Here is a 17,186-nt window from a genome sequence, read left to right on the forward strand (position 1 = left end):
CAGATCATATTAGGTAGCTTGGGCAGGTGTCCAGTTGACAGTGGCTGTTTGAGTATTGTTTAATCACCTGGGTAACTGTGTCGGTGGTGAGTAGAGTGCAATTGGACCATATTCAGTCAGCAGGGTATTCACCAGGGATTGGGTCTAGACCAATAATGAAGTTTTCTGTGTCCATGTTGTTCTGAGGTAGGGTTTTGCGTAGGTTTATGATTTCTTTTTCATTTAAATATTTAGCAAGGCTGTCTGCGGATGGGATGTCAGTGTTGGTTGTGGTAACTGGTGTTGTGTCTAGTAGTTTGTTCATGAGATGGTATAGTTTCTTCGTGTTTTTGTATTCCGGCCCAATTTTAGTTTTGTAGTATGACCTTTTGGTCTGTTTTATTGCGTATTTATATTTCCTTTGTAGTTGTTTCCATGCTTTGAGTATTTGTTCATCTTTTATTTTTTTCCATGCGCATTCCAGTTTCCTAGTTTGTGTTTTTAGTTTATTCAGTTCTTCACTGAACCATGGTATCGAATTGTGTCTACGTGAGGTTCTTATTTGTAAGGGTGCAATTTCATCTAGTATGTGTCTGCATCTTTTGTCCCATTCTGAGAGGCAATATATGGATTCCATTTGTGCTGTCCAATCGTTGTTGTATATTTGTTGCCAGAACATATCTGGGTCTATTTGTCCTCTTGTGGTATAAGTTGTGTGTTCTTGTGTGTGGGGAGAACCCCTTTTTTGCCATTTTAGGGCTAGGTTTGATTTGTAATAGTCAGTCCATGGTGTTTCTGTCCAACTAGTTTGTGTTATGGTCAGGTTCTGATCAGTGGACAATTTGTATGAGATGAGGTCGAGTGTATGACCCTTCACGTGGGTTGTTTGCATGTTTGGCCATGTAAGGTCACATAGATGAAGGATGTCCTTGCAATCTCGTGCGTTGGTAGAGTTTGGGTCTTCAAGGTGAAGGTTAATACTAATACTAATACTAATACTAGTGTATTGGAGTTAAATACACATGTATTTGAAACGAAGTCCATGAAGTCTGCCTGGCTTTCGTTCCAGTTACATGGTGGCCTGTAGAATAGGACGCAATTTAGGTGGTTGAGCAGGGTTTTATGGTGGATTTTGATTGAGGCTATTTCTAGTTGGGTTGTTATAGATTCCACAGTGGTTTCAATTGTGAAGTGAGATCGATATATGAGTGTTATGCCCCCTCCTCTTTTTTCTTTTCTGGTCCAGTGGGTGATTTTGTATCCTGGAGGACATAGGTTTAAGATGATAGAGTCCTTCTGGTCGTGGATCCAGGTTTCAGTGTTGAAGAGTAGGTCAAGTTTCTCTAACGTGCTATGTGATCCAGTCTGTTATTATTGTTGTTTTGTTTACTACGAATCTGGAGTTGATGTAGCCTATTTGAATTTTTTGGTATGGGTCATCTACGTTCGGTGTTATGTGGACTTTTGTTAGTTGTCGTTTCTTGGTTTGTGTGGGTTTTTTATGATCTTTCTTATCATTTTATTGAGGTTGTACGCTTGTTGGTTCTTTTCCTTTGTTTTGGTTTATGTCGGTTTGGTGTGATGTGGTGTGTCTGGTTAGTATTCGGTTATTGATTAGTCTGGGTATATTCTTGATTTCTGCAATAGGGGTGGTCATTGTTAGGTGGATCATGGATAAGGAGTAGATTGTAAGGAGCATCTTTGCTTATACCCTAGGCTGTCTATGAAGATATTTTATTATGTATTGTGTTGACATTGTACTGTACTATACTATGCCATACTTTGTATTGTTGTTTGAATATTTGTACTGCTGTAATTGTCTATTACTTGTGTTTGACTTATTCTTGCTGTACACCGCCTTGAGTGAATTCCTTTAAAAAGGCAGTAAATAAATCCTAATAATTAAATAAATAAAATTAAAAATAATGCACCAGAATACTCTGTTATCTGCACTATTGTGTCTTCTGTTTGTGATACTGTGGACTTTGGTTCTTCTGTGGTTGCTCTAATTCTATAACAGGGCACCTACTATAGACATTGGTTACGGCACCTGTTTTAAAGCCTATTTTATAAAGAGTAGGTGCCTAATTTTCTTTACAGAACACTAGCACAAGTGGAAGAAAACCCACATACATCTACGTATGACTAGCTCTATAGTTAATGTAAATGCCTGTGTATCATCAAAGCATGGCATGTACTTTCCATTAGTCAATTCAGAGGTCAGGCACACACATAAGTGGCAATTTACATGCCCAGAATACCGATGTTTTCTGGCTGTCTAAAACTAAACAACTCCTTATAGGATTAGCCCGCATATATGCAAAAGCTTTATTAAATTATATCCCATATACAGATTATTTATGAATAGGAAGCATTAGAGTACATAAAAATATATTTAAAAAAATAATAGTGAACTACAATAAATGTGACTAACCCTTGTTCCACATTCTCTTAAGACTAGAAGGCATAACTATGAGCTGTGTAGCCATCTTGTAACCTCTGGGGTTGCTGGATTTTCAGACAGAGGGTAGGACAAACTTTAAGACCCTTAGGTTTCTGGGTTTCTTCTGTATTGGGCAGTAAAATCAACCATATGGCCTCACAAAATTTAGTTATCCCAAAAATAAAAATTTGCTGAGGCACTTCTAAAATGGTTATAGCTTGGCAAAATGTACATCTTCATTGGGTAAAGTTTACAAAGAAAAGAAATTCTAATTATCACAGGGTTTCAGTTCTTCCAGTAGAACATCACTAATCCATGAGAGGTCCCTAACTAGGTCTTACCAAACTCTTTGCTGGCTCCAAAACTCTTCATCTCCCCTGGATGTGCACACTTACAGACCCTTTCTAGTCTGTATTCCTTTCAGTTTCCCTTTACTGATTAGGCCTAGCTGACCTAGGAGACCTCCTCCTATGCTGCAGGCCCAGATGACCCTGGGAAGGAGAAACTCCCACTTCTTCAGTAATATAAAATCCTAACCCCCTTTAGGCTCCAATACAACACCTTTTTACAGTCACCTCCAAAAATCAAACTGGGGACACCCACTTTCTTATACAAGCACACAAACCCATCCCCATTACATCACTCTGATCTAATAGTTGAGAGAAGTGGCTTCAGAATTGTCCTCATCTTCCACATTTGTGGAAATGGTTTTTCTGTTACCGCATGATACTGAGCCTGGGGGGGAGGGTGAGAAGGGTGTATTATGTGTACAGTGGTATGTAAGAATTTCTATGCATGTTAGATATAGTTTTTCTAAACTGAAATGTTCTGGGGCAGCACTGTCAGATGATTTATTTATAGTAATCCTGCTCTCTTCAGAGAATATCTGATCTGTTATCAATAAGCAACTTTGTTATATTTCTGATTAGACAAAATCTCACTGCATTGAAACCTTTCAGTAAGAAATCTTGCATTACCTTTGCATGCACATCTTCTTGAATAAATATTAGTCTATCAAATTCAAAGGTTACCAAATGTGAAGATGCAAAGTAGGGCTTTTCTGTTAATTGGCAATATATGAAATGTTAGCTTTTTATTCATAGTATTGCTTTCCTTTTCACAGTCCACTGAGGCCATCCCGACGTCACTTCCCTCGGGTCATGCCACTCTCCAAACCAGGTAGACCACTGACATTTTTCTATCAAATGTAAGATTTATATTACTCAGCAAGGAACTATGAGAAATTATTAGATTTATATGAGTAAAACTGAATGTCAAGGATCAGTACTTGGCAATTACCCAGGTAAATCATTGAATGAATCTCTATAATGTGTCTTGTGAACTGTAATATGAATGTAACTACTAAAACACACCACTGAATGCATAAACCACAGCACAGAGGGATGATATTTTGCAGGCCGGTATCTGGTAAAGTTACCCAGATAAGCTTATCCATGTAAGGGTTGACATTCAAAATGATTTAGCCAGCCAGAAACAGTCCTGACCAGTTAAATTGCCTGTTCAGAGCTAACCATAATTTTCAGCAGCCCTTAACCAGTAAGTGCCACTGAAAATAACCAGTTAGCACTGAACTGAAAACCGGCTATTTTGGAGGCATTCCAGAGGGCGGAGTCAGTACTTGGCCAGTTAAGTGCCAATGTCCATCACTTAAATGGCCAGGTTAACCGCATAAATAGGGCCGTATAAAAGTCAGTTCCATCTTTATCTGGTACTCGTGGAGGGGCATAATCGAATGAGGTGTCCAAGTTTTCTTAAGGGCGTCCTCTCAGGACGTCCCTGCAAAGGGGCGTGGAAACCCATATTATCGAAACAAGATGGGTGTCCATCTTTTGTTTCGATAATATGGTCGGGGACGCCCAAATCTCAACATTCAGGTCGACCAGATGGTCGACCTTAGAGATGGTCGTCCCCGGTTTTCGGCGATAATGGAAACCGAGGACGCCCATCTCAAAAACAACCAAATCCAGCTCATTTGCTAGTGGGAGGAGCCAGCATTCGTAGTGCACTGGTCCCCCTGACATGCCAGGACACCAACCGGGTACCCTAGGGGGCACTGCAGTGGACTAACTGATGCACTAACTGAACAGAAAAAGCCCTTCCCTTACCGATCCCTTAGCGATTCGGAAAGGAAAGGGCATGCATGAAGGAAATCGCATGCAAATGAGCTGCTCGCTGTTAGCTCATTTGCACATGATTTCGTTCCGAAGGAGGGAAAGCCAGTGCAGTACAGCCAAGCATTCTGCGTGGCTGCTCTGCACATGCCAAAGTCAGCTTTATACACGCAGACAAGCTGTGTATGAACCTGTCTACAACCTTAAATAAATTGTCGCCGGCAAACTTAAAAATACACAAGTCCAGGTGAAAACGTCCAAGTGCTCGTCAGGGATGTCTTATTTTATTTTTTTTTTAGTATGGGTGAAGGACATCCTTCGCTATGCCTCCATCCCTGTGATGAGCAGTTGAGGACATCCAAAATGTGGATGTACAGTGGTGGAAATAAGTATTTGATCCCTTGCTGATTTTGTAAGTTTGCCCACTGACAAAGACATGAGCAGCCCATAATTGAAGGGTAGGTTATTGGTAACAGTGAGAGATAGCACATCACAAATTAAATCCGGAAATCACATTGTGGAAAGTATATGAATTTATTTGCATTCTGCAGAGGGAAATAAGTATTTGATCCCCCACCAACCAGTAGAGATCTGGCCCCTACAGACCAGGTAGATGCTCCAAATCAACTCGTTACCTGCATGACAGACAGCTGTCGGCAATGGTCACCTGTATGAAAGACACCTGTCCACAGACTCAGTGAATCAGTCAGACTCTAACCTCTACAAAATGGCCAAGAGCAAGGAGCTGTCTAAGGATGTCAGGGACAAGATCATACACCTGCACAAGGCTGGAATGGGCTACAAAACCATCAGTAAGACGCTGGGTGAGAAGGAGACAACTGTTGGTGCCATAGTAAGAAAATGGAAGAAGTACAAAATGACTGTCAATCGACAAAGATCTGGGGCTCCACGCAAATCTCACCTCGTGGGGTATCCTTGATCATGAGGAAGGTTAGAAATCAGCCTACCACTACAAGGGGGAACTTGTCAATGATCTCAAGGCAGCTGGGACCACTGTCACCACGAAAACCATTGGTAACACATTACGACATAACGGATTGCAATCCTGCAGTGCCCGCAAGGTCCCCCTGCTCCGGAAGGCACATGTGACGGCCCGTCTGAAGTTTGCCAGTGAACACCTGGATGATGCCGAGAGTGATTGGAGAAGGTGCTGTGGTCAGATGAGACAAAATTGAGCTCTTTGGCATGAACTCAACTCGCCGTGTTGGAGGAAGAGAAATGCTGCCTATGACCCAAAGAACACCGTCCCCACTGTCAAGCATGGAGGTGGAAATGTTATGTTTTGGGGGTGTTTCTCTGCTAAGGGCACAGGACTACTTCACCGCATCAATGGGAGAATGGATGGGGCCATGTACCGTACAATTCTGAGTGACAACCTCCTTCCCTCCGCCAGGGCCTTAAAATGGGTCGTGGCTGGGTCTTCCAGCACGACAATGACCCAAAACATACAGCCAAGGCAACAAAGGAGTGGCTCAGGAAGAAGCACATTAGGGTCATGGAGTGGCCTAGCCAGTCACCAGACCTTAATCCCATTGAAAACTTATGGAGGGAGCTGAAGCTGCGAGTTGCCAAGCGACAGCCCAGAACTCTTAATGATTTAGAGATGATCTGCAAAGAGGAGTGGACCAAAATTCCTCCTGACATGTGTGCAAACCTCATCATCAACTACAGAAGACGTCTGACCGCTGTGCTTGCCAACAAGGGTTTTGCCACGAAGTATTAGGTCTTGTTTGCCAGAGGGATTAAATACTTATTTCCCTCTGCAGAATGCAAATAAATTCATATACTTTCCACAATGTGATTTTCCGGATTTAATTTGTGATGTGCTATCTCTCACTGTTACCAATAACCTACCCTTCAATTATGGGCTGCTCATGTCTTTGTCAGTGGGCAAACTTACAAAATCAGCAAGGGATCAAATACTTATTTCCACCACTGTATCTGTGAGCGGGCTTACCCAGAATATAACTGGTTAAAGGTATAAAGATAATTTTATCCAGATATCTTTAAGCCAGCTATTTGTGTGGCCTGATTTATGCAGTTAAGTTCAACCAGATAGTGGTATTCATCAGTGCACTTACCTGGATGAATTTTGTCCTGCCAACCAGTTTTCCAAAACGTATCTGATAGTGATGGTGAGGGGAAAGCAAAATTAAATATTTTTCCAGTTAGCTCCCAAAGTTACCTGAACAAATCTTCTCCATATCAGTCTTACAACCTGGACCAAGATTTTATATATCCCTTAGCTTAGGCTGCCTCATAGGAGATGTAGGTGGCCTTCATTGATTGTGTCTATTTTATTCACTCTTTGTGTAGCTTATATGGACTTTCTGCCCAATATTCAGACTGTGGGAGATAGCCAGGCTTCTTCAGTAGTAGAAAATCCAAGCCCCCTTTAGGCTCCAGTACAACATCTTTTTATAATTCCCTCCAAAAATCAAACTGGGGACACCAACTTTCTTATACAAGCACGTAAACCTGTGCTAAACCCGAATATTCAGTGCCGGGCTGTTTCCGGTGAACGGCATTGAATATCCAGTTTAACTTTGCCTGGCCAACTTTAACCAGCCAGGCTGATATTCAGCACTGGCCAGTTAAGGTCAGACTGGCCAAAGTTATTTTAGCTATTGTGGTGACCTGGCCGGTCTGCCGTTAAAAATCAGCAGATAGCCAGTTATTTCACACAATATAACTGGCTATCTTTAAGCTTCTAACCAGTGATATTCAGTGCCAATAGACACCTAAGTGCCATTTTAGCGGCCATTTTTTTAAATATTGGGCGGTTTCGCTTTGTTTGCATCTTATACAAGGTACAAAGCAGTTGATCCTCCCATTCATGCCGCTTGCATTTTCTATGTAGCATTTGCATTGTGATATTTGTTTGCTGCCTTCTTTTATTTCTTTGACCTCCAATTCGTCTCCTGAAGACCATGAGAAATCCCTTCAGATGCTTAAACACTTGCTGCCTGATGTCTTGAATGACTCTCTGCTTAATGTGCTGTCTGGCCATGCCTTACTTGCTACTACTTTGGCCACCTCATTGTTAAGTGATGAAGAAGAGGAATCCACACCCATGCCCTTGCCGCCCATCATGAACTGTGTTGTGAAAAAAGCGCAGATTAATGGTTCGTTATTGGAAAAAGTGACCAGGCACTTGGGTTTCTACAATATATTATACTTTAGGTTTGAAGAGTTCCCCTGTTGAAAACATTTGCTAAATCCATCCTCTGAAAAAGACACACTACTATATGATATTCACACTTTGTTGGTTAATATCATTTTTCTTGTATTTTGTCCCAGAAAGTGAAAAAAGGCTACATTTCAAACTTTATTGATAACATCAAATAGCATTGCCAAATGTCAAAAGCAGAAACAGATAACTATGGGCCCCTTTTACATTGTGGCGGTAAGCCCAACGTGGGCTTACTCGCTAAAAAGGAAATACTGCCAGGCTACTGCAGCAGCCCAGTGGAAGTTCCCATCCCTAGCGTGCTGCCATATCTGGTGCTATGAAAATGTTTTTATTTTTGAAGTGATGGTGTGTTTCCAGCGGTAATCAGGCAGTGCCGTGCACTGCTGGTTACCTCAGGGTTAGCGCGGGAGCCCTTACCGCCACCTCAATGGATGGTGGTAAGGGCTCCCTCCATGAAAACGCCACACAGCAAGTGCTTCACTTGCCACACTGCCATTTCGTGAAAAAAGAAAGACCTACCTTTTACCTGCCAGCTTGGTAAAAGGGGCCCTGTATGAACTTTATATCTCCACATTGCAAGAAGGGACATTATAAAGTCTATTTTCAGTTAAGAACTATAAAATATGTTTTGACTGCACCCTGATTGTTGGTAGTTGATAGGATCATAGCTATGAAAAAAATATATCCTGATCCAGATATGGCTGTGGGGAAAACTAAGGGGCCTTTTTACTAAAGCATAGCATTTGCTAATGGTGCTAAGTGTCATGTGACCTATAGGTATAAAATAGGACATTTAGGGTTTATCACGCACTAATGTCCATTAGCACATGCTAAGCTTTAGTAAAAGGGTCTCTAATAGTTTTAGCCTGAAAATCAAACATATAAATGGCGAGTGACCGTACTCACTCGTAAATGCGCAGTAGAGACTTCCCTCTCTGCCCCGCCCCCGCGTCAATACGTGATGACGGGGCGGGACAGAGAGGGAAGTCTCTACTGGCATGCTGCAGACGTTAGAACTGCTCCCCCTCCCCCCTCCCCTAGAGTCGCCACCGCCCCTCCATCTGGCCCGAGCACTGTGAACTTACATCACCACGCAGCAGCAGGCACATCAGCAAAGCTGCCGTCGGGCTTCCTTCTCTGCCTTTGTCCCGCCCTCGCTGACGTTACGTCACATGAGGGCAGGACACAGGCAGAGAAGGAAGCCTGCCCTGATGGCAGCTTTGCTGATGTGCCTGCTGCTGCGTGCTGATGTACGTTTACAGTGCTGCTCGGGCCGGGTGAAGGGGGGGCTTGGAAACCCCCCCATTCCAAAAGTAGCCCATTTTCACGGGCTCAACAGCTAGTATAACATAAACTGTGCAAACATGGCAATCACCAAGAACTTATATTCCACCATAAGCCAAAAAAGTCATTGCTAAGAATTACAAAAAGAGTAGAAATATCATAGGACCCTTTTACTAAGCTGCATTAGGTGCTAACATATGTCTAACACAGCAAAAAAAAATGGACTATGTTAAGTTGTCAGGGATTTATCTCTCGCCAGCTCTCTAATTTTAGACTCAAGGCGCATTACATACAATGAAGAAACTGACAACAAACATCATGAAGTTACAGTACCCAGTAACAGAAATTTAAATTAAGACCCATCCAGTCTAGTAAACAAATACATTTTCAAGGCTTTACGAAAGAGAAAATAATTCTCTATCAAGTGTAATCCGAGTGAAACACCATTCCAATATCAAACTGCCAAGAAGAAAAATAATTGAGAAAAAATGGTCTTAAAACATATATTTTTAGCTGTAGGAAAAGCTAGAAATAGATAATTACACCTCCTAGAAGTCATCTTAGATCTTAGCACAGCCAACAACTGAGGACCGTCATCAGGGCACATACCTTTGAAACTTTAAATACTAAACAAAAGTGTTTTTAAACTAACCCAGGACTTCACAGGTAACCAATGTGATTCACCCAACAAAGGACTCACGTGATCTAATCTAGTTTTTCGAAATATTAACCTAGCAGCTGAGTTCTGAACTAACTGAATCCCAGAACTTTCTTCTAAAGTTCTTTAGAAGAAAGAGTCAAATAGAGGGCCCCTTTTAAGAAGTTGCGGCAAAAGGGGGCCTGTGCTGTCATTGGCATGTGTTTCTGATGTATGCCGAGACCCCCTTTTACCACAGTGGGTAAAAGGCAGGTCTTTTTTTTCAGGAAATGGCTGTGCGGCAAGTGAAGGAGTTAGGGCTCCCACGCTAACCCGGCAGTATCCAGGCAGTGAGCAGCACTGCCCAATTACCGCCGGGTACATACCAGCACTACAAAAAATATTTGTGTAGCGCCATATATAACGCACACTGGGGGTGGGAACTACCGCTGGTTTCCTGCAGTAGCCCGGTGGTACTTCCCTTTTATCGAGCAATAAGCCTGTATTGGATTTACTGCCACTTTGTAGAAGGATCCCAAGGTGAATTACCTTAATCCACTACTGGAGGACGTACTACAAACTCATGTGGTAGTCTTGGAATATGTACATGCTAAAAACAAATGTTCATATTTTTTTTGACGGCCATGTCAAGGGCAAGGGTAGGCGTTCTTGTGCTATCCAGTTAATGCATCTACGCTAGCACAGGGATAATGCAAGAACATTTAAAACCTACAAAATAGGAGGTAGTAAGTGCTCCTGTGGTAATTTTTATGAATGATATTATTTATTTGTGACATTTATAGCCCACATTATCCCAAACAAGTTTGAGTTCAGTGTGGCTTACAATAAACAGTATAGGATACATAACAAAGAATAATGCATAAGAAAGTAATTTGTTGTAAGAATCCAATTTTACAATACAGTATCATAAACATACTGGGACAGCTAAAGAAGTTTAACATTTAGAAAATCTATTATGAATAGAGTAATAACCAATTCAGGCAATAATTAATTGTTTGAGATATGGTCGTTCTTTGTGAGGGTTTGTTTGAATTATATCTAAAGGACTTCAATAGTACTCAGTCTCTAAAAATCTATCTAAACCACAATTCACTATAGAGACTCCCTTCACACTCAATAAATAATTATAACAGCAGTACTTTATTTGCAATCTAATTTTAAAAAAAATTCTAATTTCCAAAATACTATGCTTAATTACAAAGGCTTTTAAGTAGTATAAAACGCTTGATTGTTCATTATTCGTATACACTATTATCTAATACATCAACATATTCTTCTTGATGCAAAATAAACCTTCAATATACACAATATAGATATTTAACTTTATCCTGGTGTTTCAACAGTCCCAATGTTTTACAAATGTCACTTGATTCTTCTTAAGACTTTGAAAGTAAGCTTAAATTCATGATTTGCTTACTTTATTTTTTGTCTATTAGATTGTAAGCTCTTTGAGCAGGGACTGTCTTTCTTCTATGTTTGTGCAGCGCTGCGTACGCCTTGTAGCACTATAGAAATTATAAATAGTAGTAGTAGTAGTAGAATGTTCCCCAATCCTGTTTCAGACCTTTACAGTACTTCCAGATGTACATACATCACCAGTTGGTAATCAATGAAACTATTCTCCGCCAGCGGTCCATTAGCACTCATATCAGATGATCATTGTCTCAAGCTGATATTCCCAGTTTTGATAGAATCTCTATATGGGCTCATGTTTCGCTAACTGCGTCATCAGAAGATTCTTAGAAAATCCTTCCTCATACTCAAATCAAAAAGTGCAATGGAGAACAATGTCGGCTGGCTCGCCAAGTCTTATGTCACCAGGCTCCGGCCTGCCAAAATTGTTCTCAGTTGTATTTTTTGATTTGAGTATTAGAATGGATTTTCTAAGAATCTTCTGATGACGCAGTTAGGCTGAGGCTGTTTTAGAGGGGGTCAAGGTTGATTTAGGGGTAGATTGGAACCCCTTCAAGAGTTCAGGACTGTCTCAGTTGAGACTTGTGCAATATCTGGAGAGTCATGACTGTCTCAGGAGGACCTTACTGAGGGCTTCCATTCTTGAAAGGGGGGAATGAAATCACCTGTGCTAACTGGCTCCTTCTTTTTGTCTAGTCAGCACAGGGGATTTTGAGAAAAAGCATGCACATTAAGGAAGTAATTTTATAAATATTTTTTCACACACATATCCAAGTGCCTGGAAATTTTCTCCTTGGCAGTGTATCTGTTTGTTGTGGTTTGATGCTGTTTGTGTGCCATGCTTGCCAAAGTTTTTCTTGCTCTGCTAAGTCTGATGACCACACAAAACCATGTTTGCATTGTTATATTCTATTGGTAAGAGAGTACACAATCCTTTTTACCAATTAAAAATATGCTAGCCAAGCCCTTTTATCTACTTCTTCAAGGTGGAGAAAACGTTTATGGAAAATATACAATCATTTAGTGCATCCAGTTCTATCAATGCTTAGTGAATACCAGTTGAATGTGTAGTTTCATTAAAGTAGACTTATTTACATACAAATAAGCATACGTCCCTTCAGTTGCGAGTCAGATTTTTTTTTCACCAAAACATCCCCACCCCACCACTGTTTACTAAGCCACGTTAGTGGCTGCCTTGCGCTAATGCTGATACAGCTCATTCACTTTGAATGGGCTGTGTTGGCATTGCTGCATGGCTTAGTAAACAGGGGGGTTTGTCATCTAATGAAATGTCCTGATAATCTGCTACTGAATTGGGCAATACCTTTTTTCACATCTATGCATGATTTTGGATTGAAAAAGCATGATTGCATAAGAAACACAAAATTGCAAATACAACAGCAGCAAGATAGAGCATGAAGGTTGAAAAGAACCTCCCCAATCAGATACACAAGTCCCCCCTACCCCCAACAAAATCCCCCTCTCTCAAAACAACAATACCCCCACCACCACCTACACCCCCTTGGGTTTTGATGAAAGAGGCGGTAACGCCGAATTGGGTAATGAAGAAGAATCTGATGCAAGGTCCATGTCATGTAAGAATCCCAAAGTTTATGATAGGATATGATGCGGCCATTTAAAACAAAAAGTAAAGAAAAAGCATTATTGCCTATCAGTTCTTTATGGAACAATTTTCAACTGTATTCCAAGATGCAAGGTTCAGATTGTATACCTTCCAGATTTCATACACAATTTTCAAAGGAAATATACCACTAACTGTCCATGTAATATAAAATACCTACGGATTGTATACCTACTTTTTAAGTGAGTGAAATTTCAATGCAAAATAATGTATGTAGATTGGAAAATCCAATCTATGAATGTTATTTTTCTTCATCGGCCTGCACATGCTTCTGAGAATGTCTGTTCACAGTCTGGCTATGGAAGACCACATATATGTTTTTTTTTCCATGCATGCAACCAGCTTTACACATGGAAATACCTTTATAAAATTACCACCTAAAACCATAAACTTCATTTTAATTACAAGCTCAATAAAGTAATCACACTTTAATCAGACCTCTGAAAGCCTGATCTGCATTAAACAGATGAACTTCTTGAGGAATAGTAAATTAATAAACTGTACAACAGAGCATGTGTCTACTCAAATATAGAAACAGAGAAAAATGAAGGCAGATAAAGACCACATGGCTTATCCAGTCTGCCCATCCATGCCATCGACTCTCCCTTTCACTCCCTTAGAGATCCTCAGTCTTTGATCAGTATGGGAGTAATTTTATAAAGCATCTTTTGCATGTGGCAATTGGTTATAAAATTGTGCAGCGATATGCACAGGTAAGATGTATATCAAGATGTCAGTGGTTGTGGGTGTGTAGTTTGGGTGGATCTGAGACAGCGTTGTACTATACATGTATATACACACAATTTTACACCTTTGGAGCAGATGAAAATTTGTATGAGTAAACTGCAAAGATACCACATGAGTTGTGATATATGGTGCTCAATAAACATAAACATTAAGGATAGTTCTGAAAGCCTATTTTATAAAAGCACATGGGTGTTCATGTTTCCTTTATAAATTATCCAACTGATCTCCAATCACCCAGAGAAAGTGTAACCAAGCCATACAAAAAACGCCTTCATTCTCAGGTACATATAGAGACAATGAATATGAGCTGGATCAACCAAATAGGAGAGCATTCATAAAATAGACTAACTTATGGTCTAATTTCCATCTAGAAAATGTTTCTTTGAATGGCCTTTATAAAATAAATGTCTGGGGATCAGGGGGATAGGAGCATGTGCTAAAGGGCTGTTTGGGATGGGGGTGAGGAAATGACTCAAGTGGGTGGGTTTGTGATTGGGACTCCTGGAGAGGTAAGGAATTGTGTTTGGGGAATGGTGATTATTTGTTCCCATGACCTGCCCCTTTAAAAAATAGCAGACCTGAGTGACTTAGGACCTCTATCTTTGTGTTGCTGCTTTCAGGAAGATGCAATGTTCCTGGCTGAAGCAATGCTCATGAAATTACCGCCAACAAATCTATTCTGCAGTACTGAGTCAATTTATGCCGTTAATAAATTCTTTTGCACATTGGTCTTAAGATATTAAAAGTGGTGCAGGAAGAATTAAATGCAAGACAATGGTTTATCATACCTACTCTATGCATTATTTATGACCCATTTTAGACAAAACAGAGAAATCAGAATTGAGATGTCCAGGTCAGGCCATGCAATTCCAGTAGTATTTTAGAAAAGAATCTACCAATGTTCAGCGTTTTCTAAATACATGCAGAAATGCTCATTTCTATCAGCTATGTGTGGTAGGAGCAACCATTTTACAATTGTCAATGTCTGAAACATCAACAGAAGTAGGAGTGGACTGACAGTGATTTGGGCCCCCAGGTAGAAGGGGTTATGCCGCTGCCTCCTCCTTTGTTTCTAGCACCCTCTGTATACCACAGCCCCTGTGCCAACCTGAAGACCCTGGTGGTCTGGTGGCCTCTTCAGGGGGCAGGAAAACCCCCTACTCTTTCCTGCCCACCGCCACTGCTCTACCCGGGACCGCTGCTTCTTCTTAATGGTTTCCAAGACTTCCTACGGCACTCTTGCTGGTCTTGGTAGTCTCGGCAGCCATCCTGAAGACACAGCAGTGCAGTGGGCAGGAAAGAGTGGGGTTCTTTCCTGCCCCCAAAGAGGTCACTAGGCCACCAGGGCCTTTCAAAGTACGCCCAGGGGCTGTAGTGTACAGGGGGAGAGGCACTGGGACCTCGGGCACTGCCCTGTTGCCCATACGGTCCAGTCCTCCCCTAAACAGAAGCAACTGGGCAACATACACATGTAAGCTGGTATTTGAACCCTACACATCTAAATGACCCAAATTAAGTACAGTCCTGCAATCATTTGGCTTAACTGTTGTTTTTTTTTGGGGGGGGGGAACATTGGGGATTAAGGGGGCAGCCTCCTCTAAACCCTCTTGTAAAGCACTGCCCAAAATGAACATTTTTATAAAACCTCTATGTGCCCAGGAGCAGCTGTAAATCCCGACAACCTCTTTTATCAGAGACATGCATTCCCCTTCTGAAATGGGGAATTCATGTCTATTTTCTGGTCCTTTCCTAGTTCTGTCCAACCCCATCCCCTTGCCATATGCAAACGTTGCAGATTTACACACGTAAATCCCAGTTTTCAACATTTATTCGATATACGTGTGTTCAAATGAAGGAGAGCTCTGGAATGAGGGGACATATGACAAAGTTAAGAGGGAATAGGCTTAAGAGTAACCTAAGGAAGTACTATTTCACAGAAAGTGTGGTGAAGGCATGGATTGGCCTCCCGGTGGAGGTGGTGGAGTCTAGGACTGTTCCAGAATTTAAAAAAGTATGGGGAACAGGAAGAATTAGGGGTTACAGAGGATGGGCAGACTGGATGGGTCATATGGCCTTTATCTGCCGTCATGTTTCTATGTTTCTAATTGCAAACAGAGCTTCTAAAAATAAGGACCTTACTGTATACATATATTCAGGGCTATTTTTGAGGGGGTACTTGGGTACTGAGTACCGGCACCTTTTCCATTGTCTGCTAAAATTGACCCATGGTCCCCAGTTTTAAATGAAAGAGCTCAGGCTCTACACACCAATTCTGTCTTCTCATAGATTCTGTGACTGGTTGCAGGGGGCTGGCTGCTGTGGGGTGGGGTCCCTCAGTGATAACCCCACCCCTGAAGGGTGGCTTAGCATTTGAGTACGGCACCTTTTTCGATAGAAAAATACACTGCATATAATCATTATAGAGCACACACAAAGTGATGTGTGTTTGGTGGCATTTCAGTGTGAATATTCTGTGTGGGTTGCAGTTAGATGTTTGCCATTTCTTTTTTCTTTCTTTTGTATTTTGTCTGCTTTTCCTTCTGGCTTTTTCTCTTATCCTAAGTCTTGTTTTAAACTTGTTTTAGTGCCTGCAACGAAACTGAGCAACATGACTCGTCCCAATGTTGGTCCTTACCACTGCAAATATGATCTAATGGTCTTCTTTGAGATCTGTGAACTGGAAGCCAATGGCGAGTGAGTATCAGTTTCTCCACAAACGTAACACATTTCTAGAATGTTGTATCTCCTGCTCATCTTGGCAGGGATGAATTAATGGAAGGGAGGAAGAGGCCTTGGAGCTAATAACTGATCTAAGTGGAGTATATTAAGACAGCCATAAAATTATATGCAAAAGCATAATAATAAAATAGTCAATATACACTAAAATTAAAGCAGTGATGGGGAAGTTATCAACGTGGGCTACCGATAAGATGGGTTATTTTACCACAACTCATGCTAATTTAACACTGGTCGCATTTTATACAGTGAGACCTAGTTACTAATAGCCTGGGTTAACAGTAAAATAAACAGGGCTTTTTTTTGAGAGGGTACTTGGGGGTACTGAGTACCGGCACCTTTTCCATTGTCTGCTAAAATTCACCCATGGACCCCAAGTTTTAATGAAAGAGCTCTGGCTCTACACACAAATTCTGCCTTGCCATAGATTCTTTGGTTACAGGGTCCTGGCTATTGTGGGGTGGGTGATCACCCCACCCCTAAAGGGTGGCCTAGCATTTGAGTACCGGCACCTTTTTTGCTAGAAAAAAATGCACTGAAAATAACCCATCTTAACGGTAGCACAGGTTGATAACTTCCTCCTTTGGTGTCTTTCTCACTTTTTTCTACAAAACGTGCACATGGAGAAGTACATCTTAACTTCCTTTCTGGACTAAAAATTAGAAATGTAGAAATGAAGAGCAAAAGGTAATGAATAGGCAGAACCTTCTGTAGCTGGCAGTCTGGCTCTTCTTAATAAAGGAAAAGTCAAGAGGGCAGAATTTATGGAGCTTAAGGTATGAGGGGAAATGTAACAAACCAGTAACTCTTCCAGGTATTTAGGCCATCCAAGCAGAAACAACCTTAAAAAAAGTAATCTGAGTCCCTAGGCAATAAGGATCATAGGCCCCTAACCACCTATCAAGAGTGATTACACTAAATGGAGGCTAAGGGAAAGT

The 17,186-nt window shown here is 41.2% G+C and overlaps 1 protein-coding gene across 1 annotated transcript in view; it reads left to right on the plus strand.

The window, feature by feature from the left end:
- The window catches only part of KIF1A (kinesin family member 1A), a 483,588-nt gene that overhangs the window by 313,621 nt on the left and 152,781 nt on the right, over positions 1–17,186 (plus strand). The window contains 2 exon segments of the mRNA XM_030216849.1: positions 3,546–3,601; positions 16,098–16,206. Coding sequence (XP_030072709.1) covers positions 3,546–3,601; positions 16,098–16,206 — 165 coding nt within the window.

The sequence above is a fragment of the Microcaecilia unicolor genome, chromosome 10, assembly GCF_901765095.1.
Source record: "Microcaecilia unicolor chromosome 10, aMicUni1.1, whole genome shotgun sequence".
NCBI lineage: Eukaryota > Metazoa > Chordata > Amphibia > Gymnophiona > Siphonopidae > Microcaecilia > Microcaecilia unicolor.